Consider the following 13,158-nt stretch of genomic DNA (forward strand, 5'->3'; position numbering starts at 1 on the left):
TTGAATTGCCGATTGCAAAATATATTTTCAAATTACATGCACAGATTAAATATTGAAATGACAAATGCATGCTCTGGTTGAATATTGAATTGACAATTGCAAAATGAATTGCCATTTGAATTTTTGTGCTTATAATCTTCCATAAAATACAGTCCCATTAACGTTAAGAACGTTCTCTGCCAACTCTGTGAAGACCTTTAAATAACGTTAGCTAAAGCTCTGGGAATATTCCCTGTTTTCTGGGATAGTTCCTAACATATACTGTACTTCGGTGCCAAGTGTAATGCTTGAAACCAACAGTAAAGCTCAGAAAAGCATAGTACGGTGGATGGAGCAGGCCGAAAGGTGGAGGATGCACTATCCATAAGATACAACTGGACTCCAAGCTCTGAATAAACTAACCATTCTGAAGTAGCATGGCGTCGTTTAGCCATTGGCAAACGTCCTAACATGCTAATGATTTGTGCACGCCCCCTGTTATGGAAATCAAAGCCATGTTTATGTAAGAACAGACCTTAGCAGACCTTTAAGCTTGCGAGGAAACATTTCCATCAATACTGACAGTTTGACCCATGACTGGGGCTGAATGACTGACTGTCGTCCCATCCCGCACCGGGTTACCGGCAGCCGGTGTTGGATGTGACCACAGCGGGGGCTGGCGGATGTAGCTGCCCAGCATGGAGCACAGGGCTCCATCCCATGCCTTGGCATAGACTGAAGCGTATTTTAAAATGAACAAACAAACAAGTAAACAGCTGCTGCAGCCGGGGCTACTTACGGCGTCTCGACGCTTTTTCTGCAGTGCGTTATCGAAAGTGGGGGATCTGGGAAAGGAGACACAAGAAAACAAGAAAAATACGGACGATGAGTTGTCAGTGGCTGGCTCGACCGGCGGTGCACAAGATACGCTAGTGGGACTTTTGCTTACAGAAAAACGTTCTGAGGGCAGAACAAAAAAAAAAAAAAAAGATTGCTTCAGAGAGATAACCAATCAGATTGTAGAGGAGGTAGGTCTAAGAAACTAGAGGAGGAGGAACCAAGACACTGCTTAGACCCACCTCCTCTACAATCTGATTGGTTATCTCTCTGAACCAATCATTTTTCATTCAGCACTCAGAACATTTTTGTGCAAGTAAAACTTCCATGTGCACAAAATACTGCTGAGAATGTGCTCACTGCAATTCAGCAAACGATTAAGTCAGAGCGTCTTTCAATTGTTCAGAATGTGCTTTCCCCTGGGGGTTGTCAACTTATGCAGAAAATCCCATCTTTACTCTTCCATGAGACATATAGAGGTGAGAATGGAGAGTGAGAGTGCAAGATCAGCTGTTTATTTTCCATTATTTTGGGGATTAAGGGTTTTCCTGCAGAGCCCAGTGGTGACATGGTTTCTCTGCCTGCGATGAGACTTGAAGCGGCGTCTTTCCAATAACGAGGCTCAACCCGCCGCATTAAAAAAAAAAATCACTCTCTATGTGCTGTGTGCTATTTTTTACTCATATGATGTAATATAAAGAAAATGTTATTTTAAATATAGAATAAAATGAGAACCAGCTCTGTATTTAACTAAATGTAACAATGAAAAAAGGTCTTTGTGTGAATTTGTGTTTGCATTAGCCTGTGCGTGTGTATGTACGTGTGTGTGTATGTGTGTGTGTGTGTGCATGTACGATCAATAGGATGTTTTACAGTCCAAAAAGAGTCACACAGTTGCTACAGCAGTTCCCCATTACCGACGACAGTTCACACTCGGTTTGATATCTCGGCACTTAGCGACACTTACACCTGCGGTCAGATTAAAGGCGCTCAGGGAAGCACTGAGGCGGTAAGACATCACTTCACACGGCCCCGTGGAGCCAGACCGGCTGGCCTCCCCTTTTGCCTGCCCAGTCCCACCCGAACAGCTAGCCATTGTGCCAAGAGGACAGAAATCTCCCAGCATGCACCTTCATTCTACAAAGCCTGCATTTCTGCTGGGTCAGAAGGAAATGCCTCAGTGGCAACTCGCCCTCGATTTTGTGAACGGAAGTAACAGGGTATGCAGATTGCCCTGAACTGACACCAGACAGACAGCTTTATAGCATCCATCCATCCATCCATCCATTTTCCAAACCGCTTATCCTACTGGGTCGCGGGGGGGTCCGGAGGCTATCTCAGAAGCAATGTGCATGAGGCAGGGAACAACCCAGGATGGGGGGCCAGCCTATCGCAGGGCACACTCACACACCATTCACTCGCACATGCACTCCTACGGGCAATTTAGCAAGTCCAATTAGCCTCAGCATTTCTTTGGACTGTGGGGGGGAAACCGGAGTACCCGGAGTACCACGACGACATGGGGAGAACATGCAAACTCCACACACATGTGACCCAGGTGGAGACTCGAAGCTGGAACCCAGAGGTGTGAGGCAACAGTGCTAACCACTGCACCACCATGCCACCAATTTCTCAATTACATGTTACTTTTGTTTTGTTAGTTTACTTTTTGAGAGACCAGGGTCAGACAGTACCTAGAGCAATTGGGGGTTAAGGCCTTTGCAAGAGCCCAACAGTGACATTACATTGCTGACACTGGAATTTGAACTGGTGACCTTCCAATAACAGGCACAGCGCACCAGCACCATTAGTGATACGGTCAAAAATGAATATTCAATCCGAAAAAAAAAACAAGAAAAAGAACATAAAGACATATATACATAAAAAAATACACTGGTGACATAGACGTTGTAGTACTAGACTGCATTTTACTGTTTATTTTAGTGGCACGTTCATCCTAGCCATGCTGTTTCTATGACAGTTCATTTAATCAGTTATCCTGTTGGGGTTGCATGGCCAAAGTTCAACTGAAATGCATTCTGAGGAAGTGAAGCTAAAGTTAACAGGTAAAGAGTGAAAATGACACCATGCCGACCAGGACAAATAATTTTCGCTGCCTGTGTATTCCGCCTATATTTCATCACAGCTGAGCCACAGCAGCCCAGCTGACGCATCGCTGTAAATACCCACCTCGCCGTCTCTTCAGCTTGCGGCGTCGCTGCTTGTTGACGAAACAGGCCGCGAGTGTGCTGAACAAGATGGCTGCCGCTAGGAAGCAGATGGTGGCCACGATGCCGGCCACCACGGGCCGAGCCAGGCCCTCGTCTGCCATCTCTGGGGGAGGGAAGAAGTCTGAGGAAGAGAGATACGTGCCGAGAGTCACACGACACAGGAAAGCAGTACGCACAGCTGCGGGAAGGACGCGTCTCAGTGGCGTCGGGGACAGACTTCAGTTTCCAACCACCAGTATTCCAAACAAGCAAACACTGTGTGCTTGATTAGCCTAGAAATACAGTTTATTTGCTAAAGCAGGTAAAAGAAGTCACTTTAAGATAAATGCATTTTAATTAGCATATGTCTTAACTCTGCACTTAAATTTTTTATATTGTCATTGCAAAAATTTTATCAATGACAGAATTAATTTGCCATTCAAAGATGCAGGTTTTACTTGGCTCCAATAGGGGGCAGGAAAGTACTGAAAATGTTCAACCTTGCAGCATCTTTCAAACATCCCTGGCAATCTCTTTCAACCTGCATGCTCTCTTCTTGACTCACCGGTACTCGACACTCCCACAACGTTACTGGGCTCGCTGATGACGTCCTCCATAACGGCCATCACCCTGAACTCGTACCACGAATCCTGCAGCGAAAGCAAAAAAACCCCTTCAACTACTAAAAATGATTGCAAGGGGTGTATGTGGGGGGTGGGGGGCACTGGCTCCAGCTGAAAGCTGACTGGCCATCGGAGTGCCCTCTCCCCATCACTCACTGATTCAAAACATATAATTGGTTAATAATAAGGTTGGACCTCTGTATGAATTAAAGCCGCTTTTATGTCCCCTAGAATCCACTACAGCTCACCTGGAATGCATGGTCCATGTGTATAATATAAAGGATTTTCCTGTGTCGCTACATGCTAGGTTAATGGCTAGCACTGTTCTCAGGCCCCCTTGTGGAGTTTGCAAGAACTGCACCCTCTGTGTAAGTCCACTTCTACAGTCCAAAGACATGCGGTTCATGAGGACAGCTGTCTGTGCATTACGTGAGTGCCTCAGGTCCTGCATTTCCTAGGAGGGACTGCAGGCTAATTGTGACCCTGTACTGAACAAACAGTCAAAGACTGGCTGTCACGTTTTATCAGTACCCCTGGGTAAGTTGCACCAGTAATTCAAAGTGTTGGCAGGCGGTGGACATGAACCAGACGCTGGACATCAGGCAAAATCCTACAGAATCAGTTCAGGCCATAAGGGACGGAATGGGACCTTCTCGTTAGTCGGAAGAACGGCCAGGCAGTTCGCCACACACAGCCCCCCAGCTGGGACCATGCTCTGCACCATCACAGAGGCACTGCGCAGAGCAGATCACTGGAGTTACAGTCATCATGTGCAGTGAAAAACAGTTTAAAGCCAAGGGCACAGGAAGCGACATGACCAGGAAGCCAAGGGAACACTTGGGGGGGGGGGTGGCTGGGGGGGCATACTGGCAGAGGATATGACCTCATGAGAAGACAGAGAGGAACACAGAGGAGCGTAGCACCAAGGGAAATGACCTCTTGAGTAAATGTAAATGGATGGCCAAGATGTGCACTGCCGGAGGAAGTGATCTTACAAGCAGAAATGAAGGAACACTCATGGATATACTAGCAGAGGAAATGATATGACGAAAAGAGGCTTCATCTGCCCCGAAGCTAAACACCCATTTCAACAGAGGGACGCATTTTCCGGGATCCATCCACCACCGAATCCTGTGATACTGACGTACTAGTTGTTTCCTGCAAAACGACGCGGGACAGCTGGTCCACCGGGCTCGAGAGAATGGCGGGAACATGACAGCCAATATGGCAAAAGGACAACACAGCTCACCACGCCGGCGAGTCGGGGAATTGAGTCAAACTCGAGGGATGGCGCCGCAGTCGAAATCCCAAATGGGACAATTACTTCAACCGCTCCAGTGAAATCCAGCTGTACGCCATAAATAGGTTACAGCATGTGCAGAACTGCAAGGCCCGCAATAAGGCCTCTCTCAGACGTAAATGACATAAATGATGATCTGTTTTCATGTTCACCTGTATAAGCCGTGTGTGTGAGTTTATGGTGCATGAGGAAAACATCCCATGAAAAGTTTCCTTCAGAGATGGGACTGACTTTATGGATAATGTGGGTCTTGGGGATTTCAAGATAACCTATTCCTAACACATTTTGAAATGTATTATGTATTACTTCAAATATTTTGGCTGTGGTGGGACATATATTGTGCTATGCAGTGATGGTGTATTATAATGAATGTATGTCTTTTATCATGTCTGAGTATCATTGTACTACCTACATCGAATATCCCTATTTGACAGCAGTAGAGACATCAGGCCAGTAACTGAAATCTGAACTTATTTTATGTAAATGCACTGTAGCTTTTCATCAGGTAGTGCACCTCATGGTCACAGAGGAAGCATAAAACTAACCACTTTGAAGTCCAACTAATACTTTCTATCCCACTTTGATCCTGAGCTCTCCCAAAATGGTATTTCTGACATTTAATTCTGGGAATGAAAGTTGCAGAAGCTCTTCTTCATCCTTTAGCCTTGTACTACATGGGTTCCAGCGTATTAACTAAACTTGAAAAGAATCTACCGCGAAGAGGGTCACTTGGACAAATCACGAACCAGTTAAGTGTCAACGTGTCATCATACTGAAGTCAGCTTCATATCAAACAGACTTATACCCGTGTTTCCCAACCTGATTTTTGAAGACCCACAGACAGTCCCACCGGGAGCTGGGAGGGAGCAAAAATGTGGAGTGTCTGGCAGGGAGCTCGAAGGGAGCAAAAACCTGGACCAACTGGGGCCCCTGAGGATTGCACTGGGAAACACTGCTTATACAAATTGACTTGTTCATCAAAGGAGTGCACTTGGGGCCAAGAGAAATCCTGATGTTGTTCTTACCTGGACAAGGTCTCTTGCCAGAAGTTCTGTTTCTCCAGGTGGGATCTCACTGTCCAGGATGTCCCACCTCTCTCCCAGGCGGAACTCCATGACATACCGATCGATTGGCGACGTATGGTTGGCTGGAGGGATCCATGTCAATAGGACTCCCTGTTGTGTCCGATTGGCTGTGAGGCACCTTGGTGGGGTTAGCAGCACCAGTGGTTCAGGGGTACTTATAGGAAATACTGGAGAGTAAGCAGACAGGCCGAGAAACAGTCAGCCTTCACATCTCTGAGCAGCCCCAGGTAAGTGCATGCAGCTATGAATGATTGATGTGCAATTATCTTATTTTAAAGTCTTCTGCATTGTATATTGTTCTCTTGTACTGTGCTGGATAAGAGGTTATGGAGAATAGTTAAATACAAAGCAATGCACAAGTGAGAGTAGGGTCTGCTAGTCCCTGGAACAACTGGGATTATTGGGGATACTCAAGGACCAGGAGGTGAACCAGTGATCACTGATCATGAGTTCCTAACCTGTGTAGCTACCCTAGTGAAGGATATTGGGCTTAATGAAGTTTAAGCTTTACTGTTGCGAGTACTAGTACAAGTACTGAGTAAAATAAGGTGCTTACTTGCGAATATGTTGCAGACCGATTAACTCGTGAGAATGTTTTGATTAAATGACTTCTTTTCTTAATTACCGATTGATTAATGTTGGATGTGATTGAATGCTCCCGATCCCAGAGCCGTGGAGGCTGCCCCGCCTACCTAACGTGTTCACAGTGACGACCTCGCTGAAGGGACCTGTCCCCAGCTTGTTCTGCGCCAGGACGCTGAACTGGTACGCCGTCTCGGGTTCCAGGCCCTGCACCAGCAGCCAGGTCTGAGCGACAGGCACGGGCACCGAGAGCCAATCGTGTGGCCCTAGCTGTGCTCTCTTCACCCTGCGCCATCCGGGACAGTCGGACACAAGCGCGAGAGGGGTCACTGGCCGGCAGAGTCACGCGGTGAGCAGGGCGCCGGAGCCCCAGCAGCTAGTACCAAAATAGGGGGCCGCTTTCGGCATTTGTCGCCCCCTGCTGGCATATTAAAGCTCTGTTGGGAAACTGTAATGTACAAAATCCTACTCTGCTTTATGGCCACTTCCCTGCAGCAAGAAGGACAAGTAGGAAGGGTGTGACAGCCGTGTTCAGGTCAGGGCCGTGACCTTCCACGTGACACTTCACGGCATTAGTAAAACACATATTAGCATTTCCCCAGTAACACCTAAAAATTAGGTTTGACTTAATGAGTTATCCAAAAAGTATCAAGATAATTAAGAATAAATGATCTACAGGTCAAAGAAAATCTATTAGCTTAATTCAGATTTATAATACCAGGTGGCTTTTGCAAAGCAGTTTTGAATTTTTAAAAACTTTGAGGATTAAAATGCAGGCAAAACATTAAAATCAAGTTATGCAAAGCCTGGCGATAAAAAAAAAAAAAAAAAAACTCCTATACTGCATTTTTGAAGATCTGAAGGTTTGGGAGAAAAGATTGACAGATCCAGGGAAGCTCCAATATGCCTAAACAGCCTGGATCCAATAGCAGCCACACTACCTGAACGCACAGCACAATTTCCCATAATGCACACGGGCACTTTCGTAATGCTCTGCGGCACGAAACACAAACAGGCATGGAGGGATGGAGGGCGAAGCATGCCGCCAGGTACGGCGCAGCGGCGCACGCAATGCTCGCGGGCACGTTTAAAAGGGCGGTAGCCGGGCGCATGCAAACACGCTGGCTGCGCTGCGAGGGGCGCCATCCTGCCACCCACAGTTCGTTCGGAGGTACTGCATCTTCCAGCTAAGTGCAGAAATATTAGTAGCAGAAGAATTAGTAACAGCGGCTGTAATACATTTTATTGATATATTTTTGAAGCACAACATATGCAGCGTTTATTCCCGTGCATAAATGACTTATTTACTATGGTACCTGCAGTCGTCTGATTGTGATCACACGCTTATACCGACATTACTGACTTTTTGAAAATACTTCCGGGCATGTTCGGGTGCCCCCGGGCAATGCTAGGACCGTCTCGACTCGTATCCGCCTTCTATTCCAATTAGTTACTCATGTGTTATGCGTGTGTTACCTGTGAGAAGAGGTGTACTAGCATCAGGGAGCACAGCAAGGGCACGGATACCCTGGCAGATTCTGGGGGCCCGGCACTTCACAGGGGGCCTTGAATTCATTAAATGAGTACAAAAGGGAATCAAGGTGACAATTTGTCAGGGGGGGGGGCAGAACATCTACGTTAGCCCCTGACTGGCTTCATGCCGCGCTCAGGATATGAATGAGGATTTTTCTTCTCAAAGCTTTTTTATTATTTTTTTTGGATATCTCAAATATTTTCTGCAGCACAAGTGTTAAGTATCAGCAGTGTGCCTGGCAGTGTTCAGGCAGCCCGAGTAACGGTAACGAGGAGCCGGATGGGGGATCGTGACAAATTAAAGGGTGAAGCTTACGGGACTCGTACATGCTGTACTTGTACATGCCGTTCTCCGCCGAACCGTTCCACTCGACTTCTGAAGCACGGCGGACCAAGACGGCGGCGTGTCTCACGGCAGCGCGTGACTGGGGGCAGAACGCGCGGGGGCGGCAGCGCATTTACGTCAGGCTGTCAGAGTGGCGGGGCTGGGCAGGGGTGGGCACGAGGACGCCGCGGAGGGCGCATCAGAAGCCGGCACGGCTGACAAATGGGGGGGGGGGGGGAGGGGGAGTGAAGCAGATGTCTGATAGCTAAAGGAAGCTCCAGACGTCCTGCCTCCCGAATGGTAGGTGGGCGGCCCGATTGGTTGAGATCTCTGTCCATCAGCCAAGACCACAAGCTCCTTATTGGCTGGGCTGAGGGAAGGCAATGACGTCTAATTGGCCAGCGTACATGGGCCAGATATGGCATAAGCCACTGTGCGCCGCATGAAGCACACTGTGCGGAGGATCTAAGCTAAATGCACGGGGGCGCTATTTTCCAGTTTCTGTGGAGGCTGGGGAGCGGAGGGGGACACCGTCTATTCCTAGAGGGACACTGTGCTCACAGGGATTACTGGAGGAGCCATGGGAAAGCCCCACCACCACCTATCCCCCCCCCCCCCACCACAATCCCATCATTATGCAGCTACGCCCTGGGTGTTACCCCACTTAAGTAAGCAAGGGCAGCCCAGGACGCCATTAGTATTCTAAGCGGGCTTGCCCTCCTTTAAAAGTCGAGCCGGTCGCTCGGCCAGGCAAAGCCCCCGGGACGGAGTGTGGGCAGTGCCGGCCCCGCTCACCGCAGGCTACACCTCAGACCAGATTAATCGAGCACTGATGTGCATGGCGTGTTGGGATGAACCAGGCTGCCAGTGCTGAAGAGCCCCAAACCGTGAACGATCACCCCTGCTAGCCGTCCCATCAGCCTACGGGAACGGGGTCCCTCAACGTCAGCCCACCCCCAGCAAACACGTTTCACTCGCAACCCCCAGACCAACTCGCACATGCACGCATGGACATGCCCACAAACAGACCCACTGGTGCTGGCAGGCGTGCCCACACACACATGCGCATGCACACCCTGCCTGGCTGCGTGGTCACCATAGTTACGCTCCCTTCTCCAAAGTGGTCTTGTCTGAAGACGCAAGGGCTGTTTTTGATATCACTCCCTATTACTGAAACAGTGCACTATGCGGCATGTCTGCCATTTTGCAGTAGTGCTCAGATTCATTAAGGCAAATCCGACTCACTATGTATTACTCACAATGCCCTGCAAGTTACGGTGGATAGAGATGATGTACACTGTGATACTGCATTTAACCATAATGCACTGCAAAGCTGTTATCAATTATAGTGCAATCATAATAGCTCATAATACCAACACAACAAAGGGCAATTTTGTTTACAAAGTATATATTTTTTTATTTTAAAAAGTATTTTATAATGATGCTAGCAATCTTTCCAAAGACTGAAGCTGACAATTCAATTTTAAATAATGAAATAATTCAATTAAATAAAATACAGATTCACAATCCTATAATCGCTATGCCTTCTTCATTCCCTTTGAATCGCTGCTGTATTTGCGATTCGCAAAAGTCAGTGGTTGCTAGGATACCAACACAGAGCGTCGCAGAACATGGTGTCTGACATCATTGTCCTTTCCCATCTATATTGTGAACTACACAGATTTCCCTATATGGGCAATAGAGAGTGATTCAAAAGTGTGAAGGGATGTCACAGCAATTCTGAAAGAGTCAGAATAAATTGGAACCCCCCCCCCCCCCCCCCACAGAAAAAAATGTTCCCAAATATCATTTGGCAAAACATCTTGAAGGGATGTTCTTAAATAAGTAAATGATGTAAATAAGGGGTGTGGGGGGCGGGGGGGGACAGAATGAGGATATTCGGTGGGACATATAAAGAGAACAGGAGTAGTCAAGGGAAACCAAGCTGCGCTGAGCAAAAGGAGGAGAGCGAGGCCGCCAGTGAAGGAGGAAAAGGGAGAAGGTATGACCGGCCACCACCCCCACGTCTCTCTGCCCCCCACCACACCCCCCCATGCCCATCTTCCCCAGTCCCACCCACTAAGAGTGCCCCCTGACCTGTCATAAGAATCCTTAAAGAAGAACACACAGAAAACATTTGAGTTCTTCATTCCATATTATTATTGTCAGAAGGGAAGAGGGCGTGGCCTTCCTGGGAAGGAGAGTCAGATGACTAGTTGGCTTGTGCCGATTGGTTCTTCCAGTCCCTCATTCAAGACGGAAGGTACAAAATGACATCTGCTCTAGCCTCCCTAATCCTGCCGTGACTCTGATGTACTGCTTTGGTCTATACTGTTGTCTGACATGCACTCCCAAGATTAATGTCTTGTTCATTCTCTCAAAAAATACTATGCACTGCTGATCCTGCCCACGTGCCCCTAATTCCCGTAAGTCGTTAACCAGGAAGCCCCCCCCCCAGTGAAACTGCCCGTGCCCTATCACCAAGCCACACCAGAATGAGGCTCTGTTCTTTTTCCTATAATTACTCTCTGCTGTATATATGTGGGGGCGGCATGGTGGTGCAGTGGTTAGCACTGTAAGGGCCGGCATGGTGGTGCAGTGGTTAGCACTGCATGGGGCGGCATGGTGGTGCAGTGGTTAGCACTGTTGCCTCACACCTCTGGGACCCGGGTTCGAGTCTCCGCCTGGGTTACATGTGTGCGGAGTTTGCATGTTCTCCCCATGTCGTCGTGGGGTTTCCTCCGGGTACTCCGGTTTCCCCCCACAGTCCAAAAACATGCTGAAGCCAATTGGACTTGCTAAATTGCCCGTAGGTGTGCATGTGTGAGTGAATGGTGTGTGAGTGTGCCCTGCGATGGGCTGGCCCCCCATCCTGGGTTGTTCCCTGCCTCGTGCCCATTGCTTCCGGGATAGGCTCCGAACCCCCCGCGACCCAGTAGGAATAAGCGGTTTGAAAAATGGATGGATGGATGTATATATGTGTCTGCATTTCGTCATCCGAGTTCCTTTACTCCTTTACTTTGTGCGATGACAATGATGTTGAAGATAATCTAACTGAATATGACAATGTGCAAGTAAAATGACACGGTAGCCTTTGAGCCAAAGGGCACCATGGCCGTTACACTGCATACAAAATCTCACAAGTGTCGTGAAGCACAACAAAGTCAACAATATATATGTCAACGGTATATATGAAATATATCCGTAGTTTCCTTCCTGCTTCCTGACAGGCCACATCGAGTCAGGTCTGAAAACATTAGCACAAAGCAGCTGTAATGTGTCTGCTCCCACAACATACGACGAGACGACACAACACTGCCCTTAAATCACACAAACTCGTTATTACTTTTCAGCGAAACGTTTAATGACCAGGCTAATTGCTTACAACAGAAACCCATAATTGTCCCTGTCTCTTAATAAGGTGTTTTATATACAAAGGGTTTCATAACAGCTCAGTCCCGCAAGACCTTAAACAAATTCCAGATTATATATGCGTGCCATATCTAACTATTCCTACCACATTCATCTGCTGAGATCCTGGCAGACCACAGTGCGCTTGGGAAAACCCGGACTCCCAAAAGCACTGGCTGGTACTGGACCACCATGAGACAGGAATGCCAGCATCCACCATTTTGCTAGTTAGCTTCTTGCTAATCTCTGTCCCAGAGAAGGCCACCAAAATGTCTGTGTGCTGGACACAGACATAACTGATTGCATTAGAACTAGTGAAACCAATAGTCAATACAGATTAATGAACAAGGGGTTTTAATGGTCCCTTCCATTTGTGCCGGGGAGTCGGAAATTTCAACGAGAATGCCGTACGATTCCAACCTCAGAATTCAAGATGGCTGCACCCTTCATCAACAGATTTGAAAGCTGTAGTTGTGTACTGTTTATTTGTACTTATGCCTGATTTTGTACACACACAGGACTGTCCGACCTCTGTCTCTGGACATGTTGCTACGATGCTTGTATGCACAAAATATGCTTGTGGGAGTTTTCCTTACACAAAAATGTTCTGAGGGCAGAACCTCTTCTACAATCTGATTGGTTATCTCTCTCAACCAATCATTCTTCCTTCCACCCTCAGAGCATTTTTGTGTAAGTAAAACTCCCATGAGCACTAAATACCATGTAATGCGTTGTTATCAACTGGTATCGCTAACAATGAACCTGGCTAGAACTGGTATTGCTAAATGGCTTTCCGACGTTGTAATGGACAGCGGTTAACTCGGGTAAAGCATGATTTGCAGCACCAACCTCCCACTTCTGAGGTAAATGGAACAAGGCATAATAGATTAGCGGCCTCAATATTTAGATATGCTAATTATGACATGGAGACACCCCCCCCCCCCATTTCAAATCAACACAGATACCAGGAACCTCTGTATGCATCCAACTCTCCCCCCGGCTTCCTACCCCAGCCAGGATTGTTACCCCTATCTAACCCCGCCATCCCCTCCTGGGTCACCACAGCCTCACAACAGCAGGACAAAGCTCAGGAGGAAATCAAAACGGTTAGAAAAGAAGCGGAAAGCAAAGCATGCTGGGATGACTCACACATGGCCGTACCAGACTGAGAATGTCTGCTCGTATCCGCCATCATATCCGGGTTCCCAGGAGACGTTGGCTGAGGTCGTCGAGGCTGAGACATGGACGTTGGCTGGGGCGTGAGGACTTGTGC

The 13,158-nt window shown here is 47.7% G+C and overlaps 1 protein-coding gene across 1 annotated transcript in view; it reads right to left on the bottom strand.

Moving 5' to 3' along the window:
- Positions 1-13,158, bottom strand: part of igsf9bb (immunoglobulin superfamily, member 9Bb) — a 115,110-nt gene that overhangs the window by 21,879 nt on the left and 80,073 nt on the right. The window contains 6 exon segments of the mRNA XM_048983887.1: positions 779-824; positions 3,007-3,168; positions 3,592-3,676; positions 5,975-6,201; positions 6,727-6,902; positions 13,047-13,158. Of these exon segments, the coding sequence (XP_048839844.1) occupies positions 779-824; positions 3,007-3,168; positions 3,592-3,676; positions 5,975-6,201; positions 6,727-6,902; positions 13,047-13,158 (808 nt within the window).

Source organism: Brienomyrus brachyistius, chromosome 18 (assembly GCF_023856365.1).
Source record: "Brienomyrus brachyistius isolate T26 chromosome 18, BBRACH_0.4, whole genome shotgun sequence".
Taxonomy (NCBI): Eukaryota; Metazoa; Chordata; class Actinopteri; order Osteoglossiformes; family Mormyridae; genus Brienomyrus; species Brienomyrus brachyistius.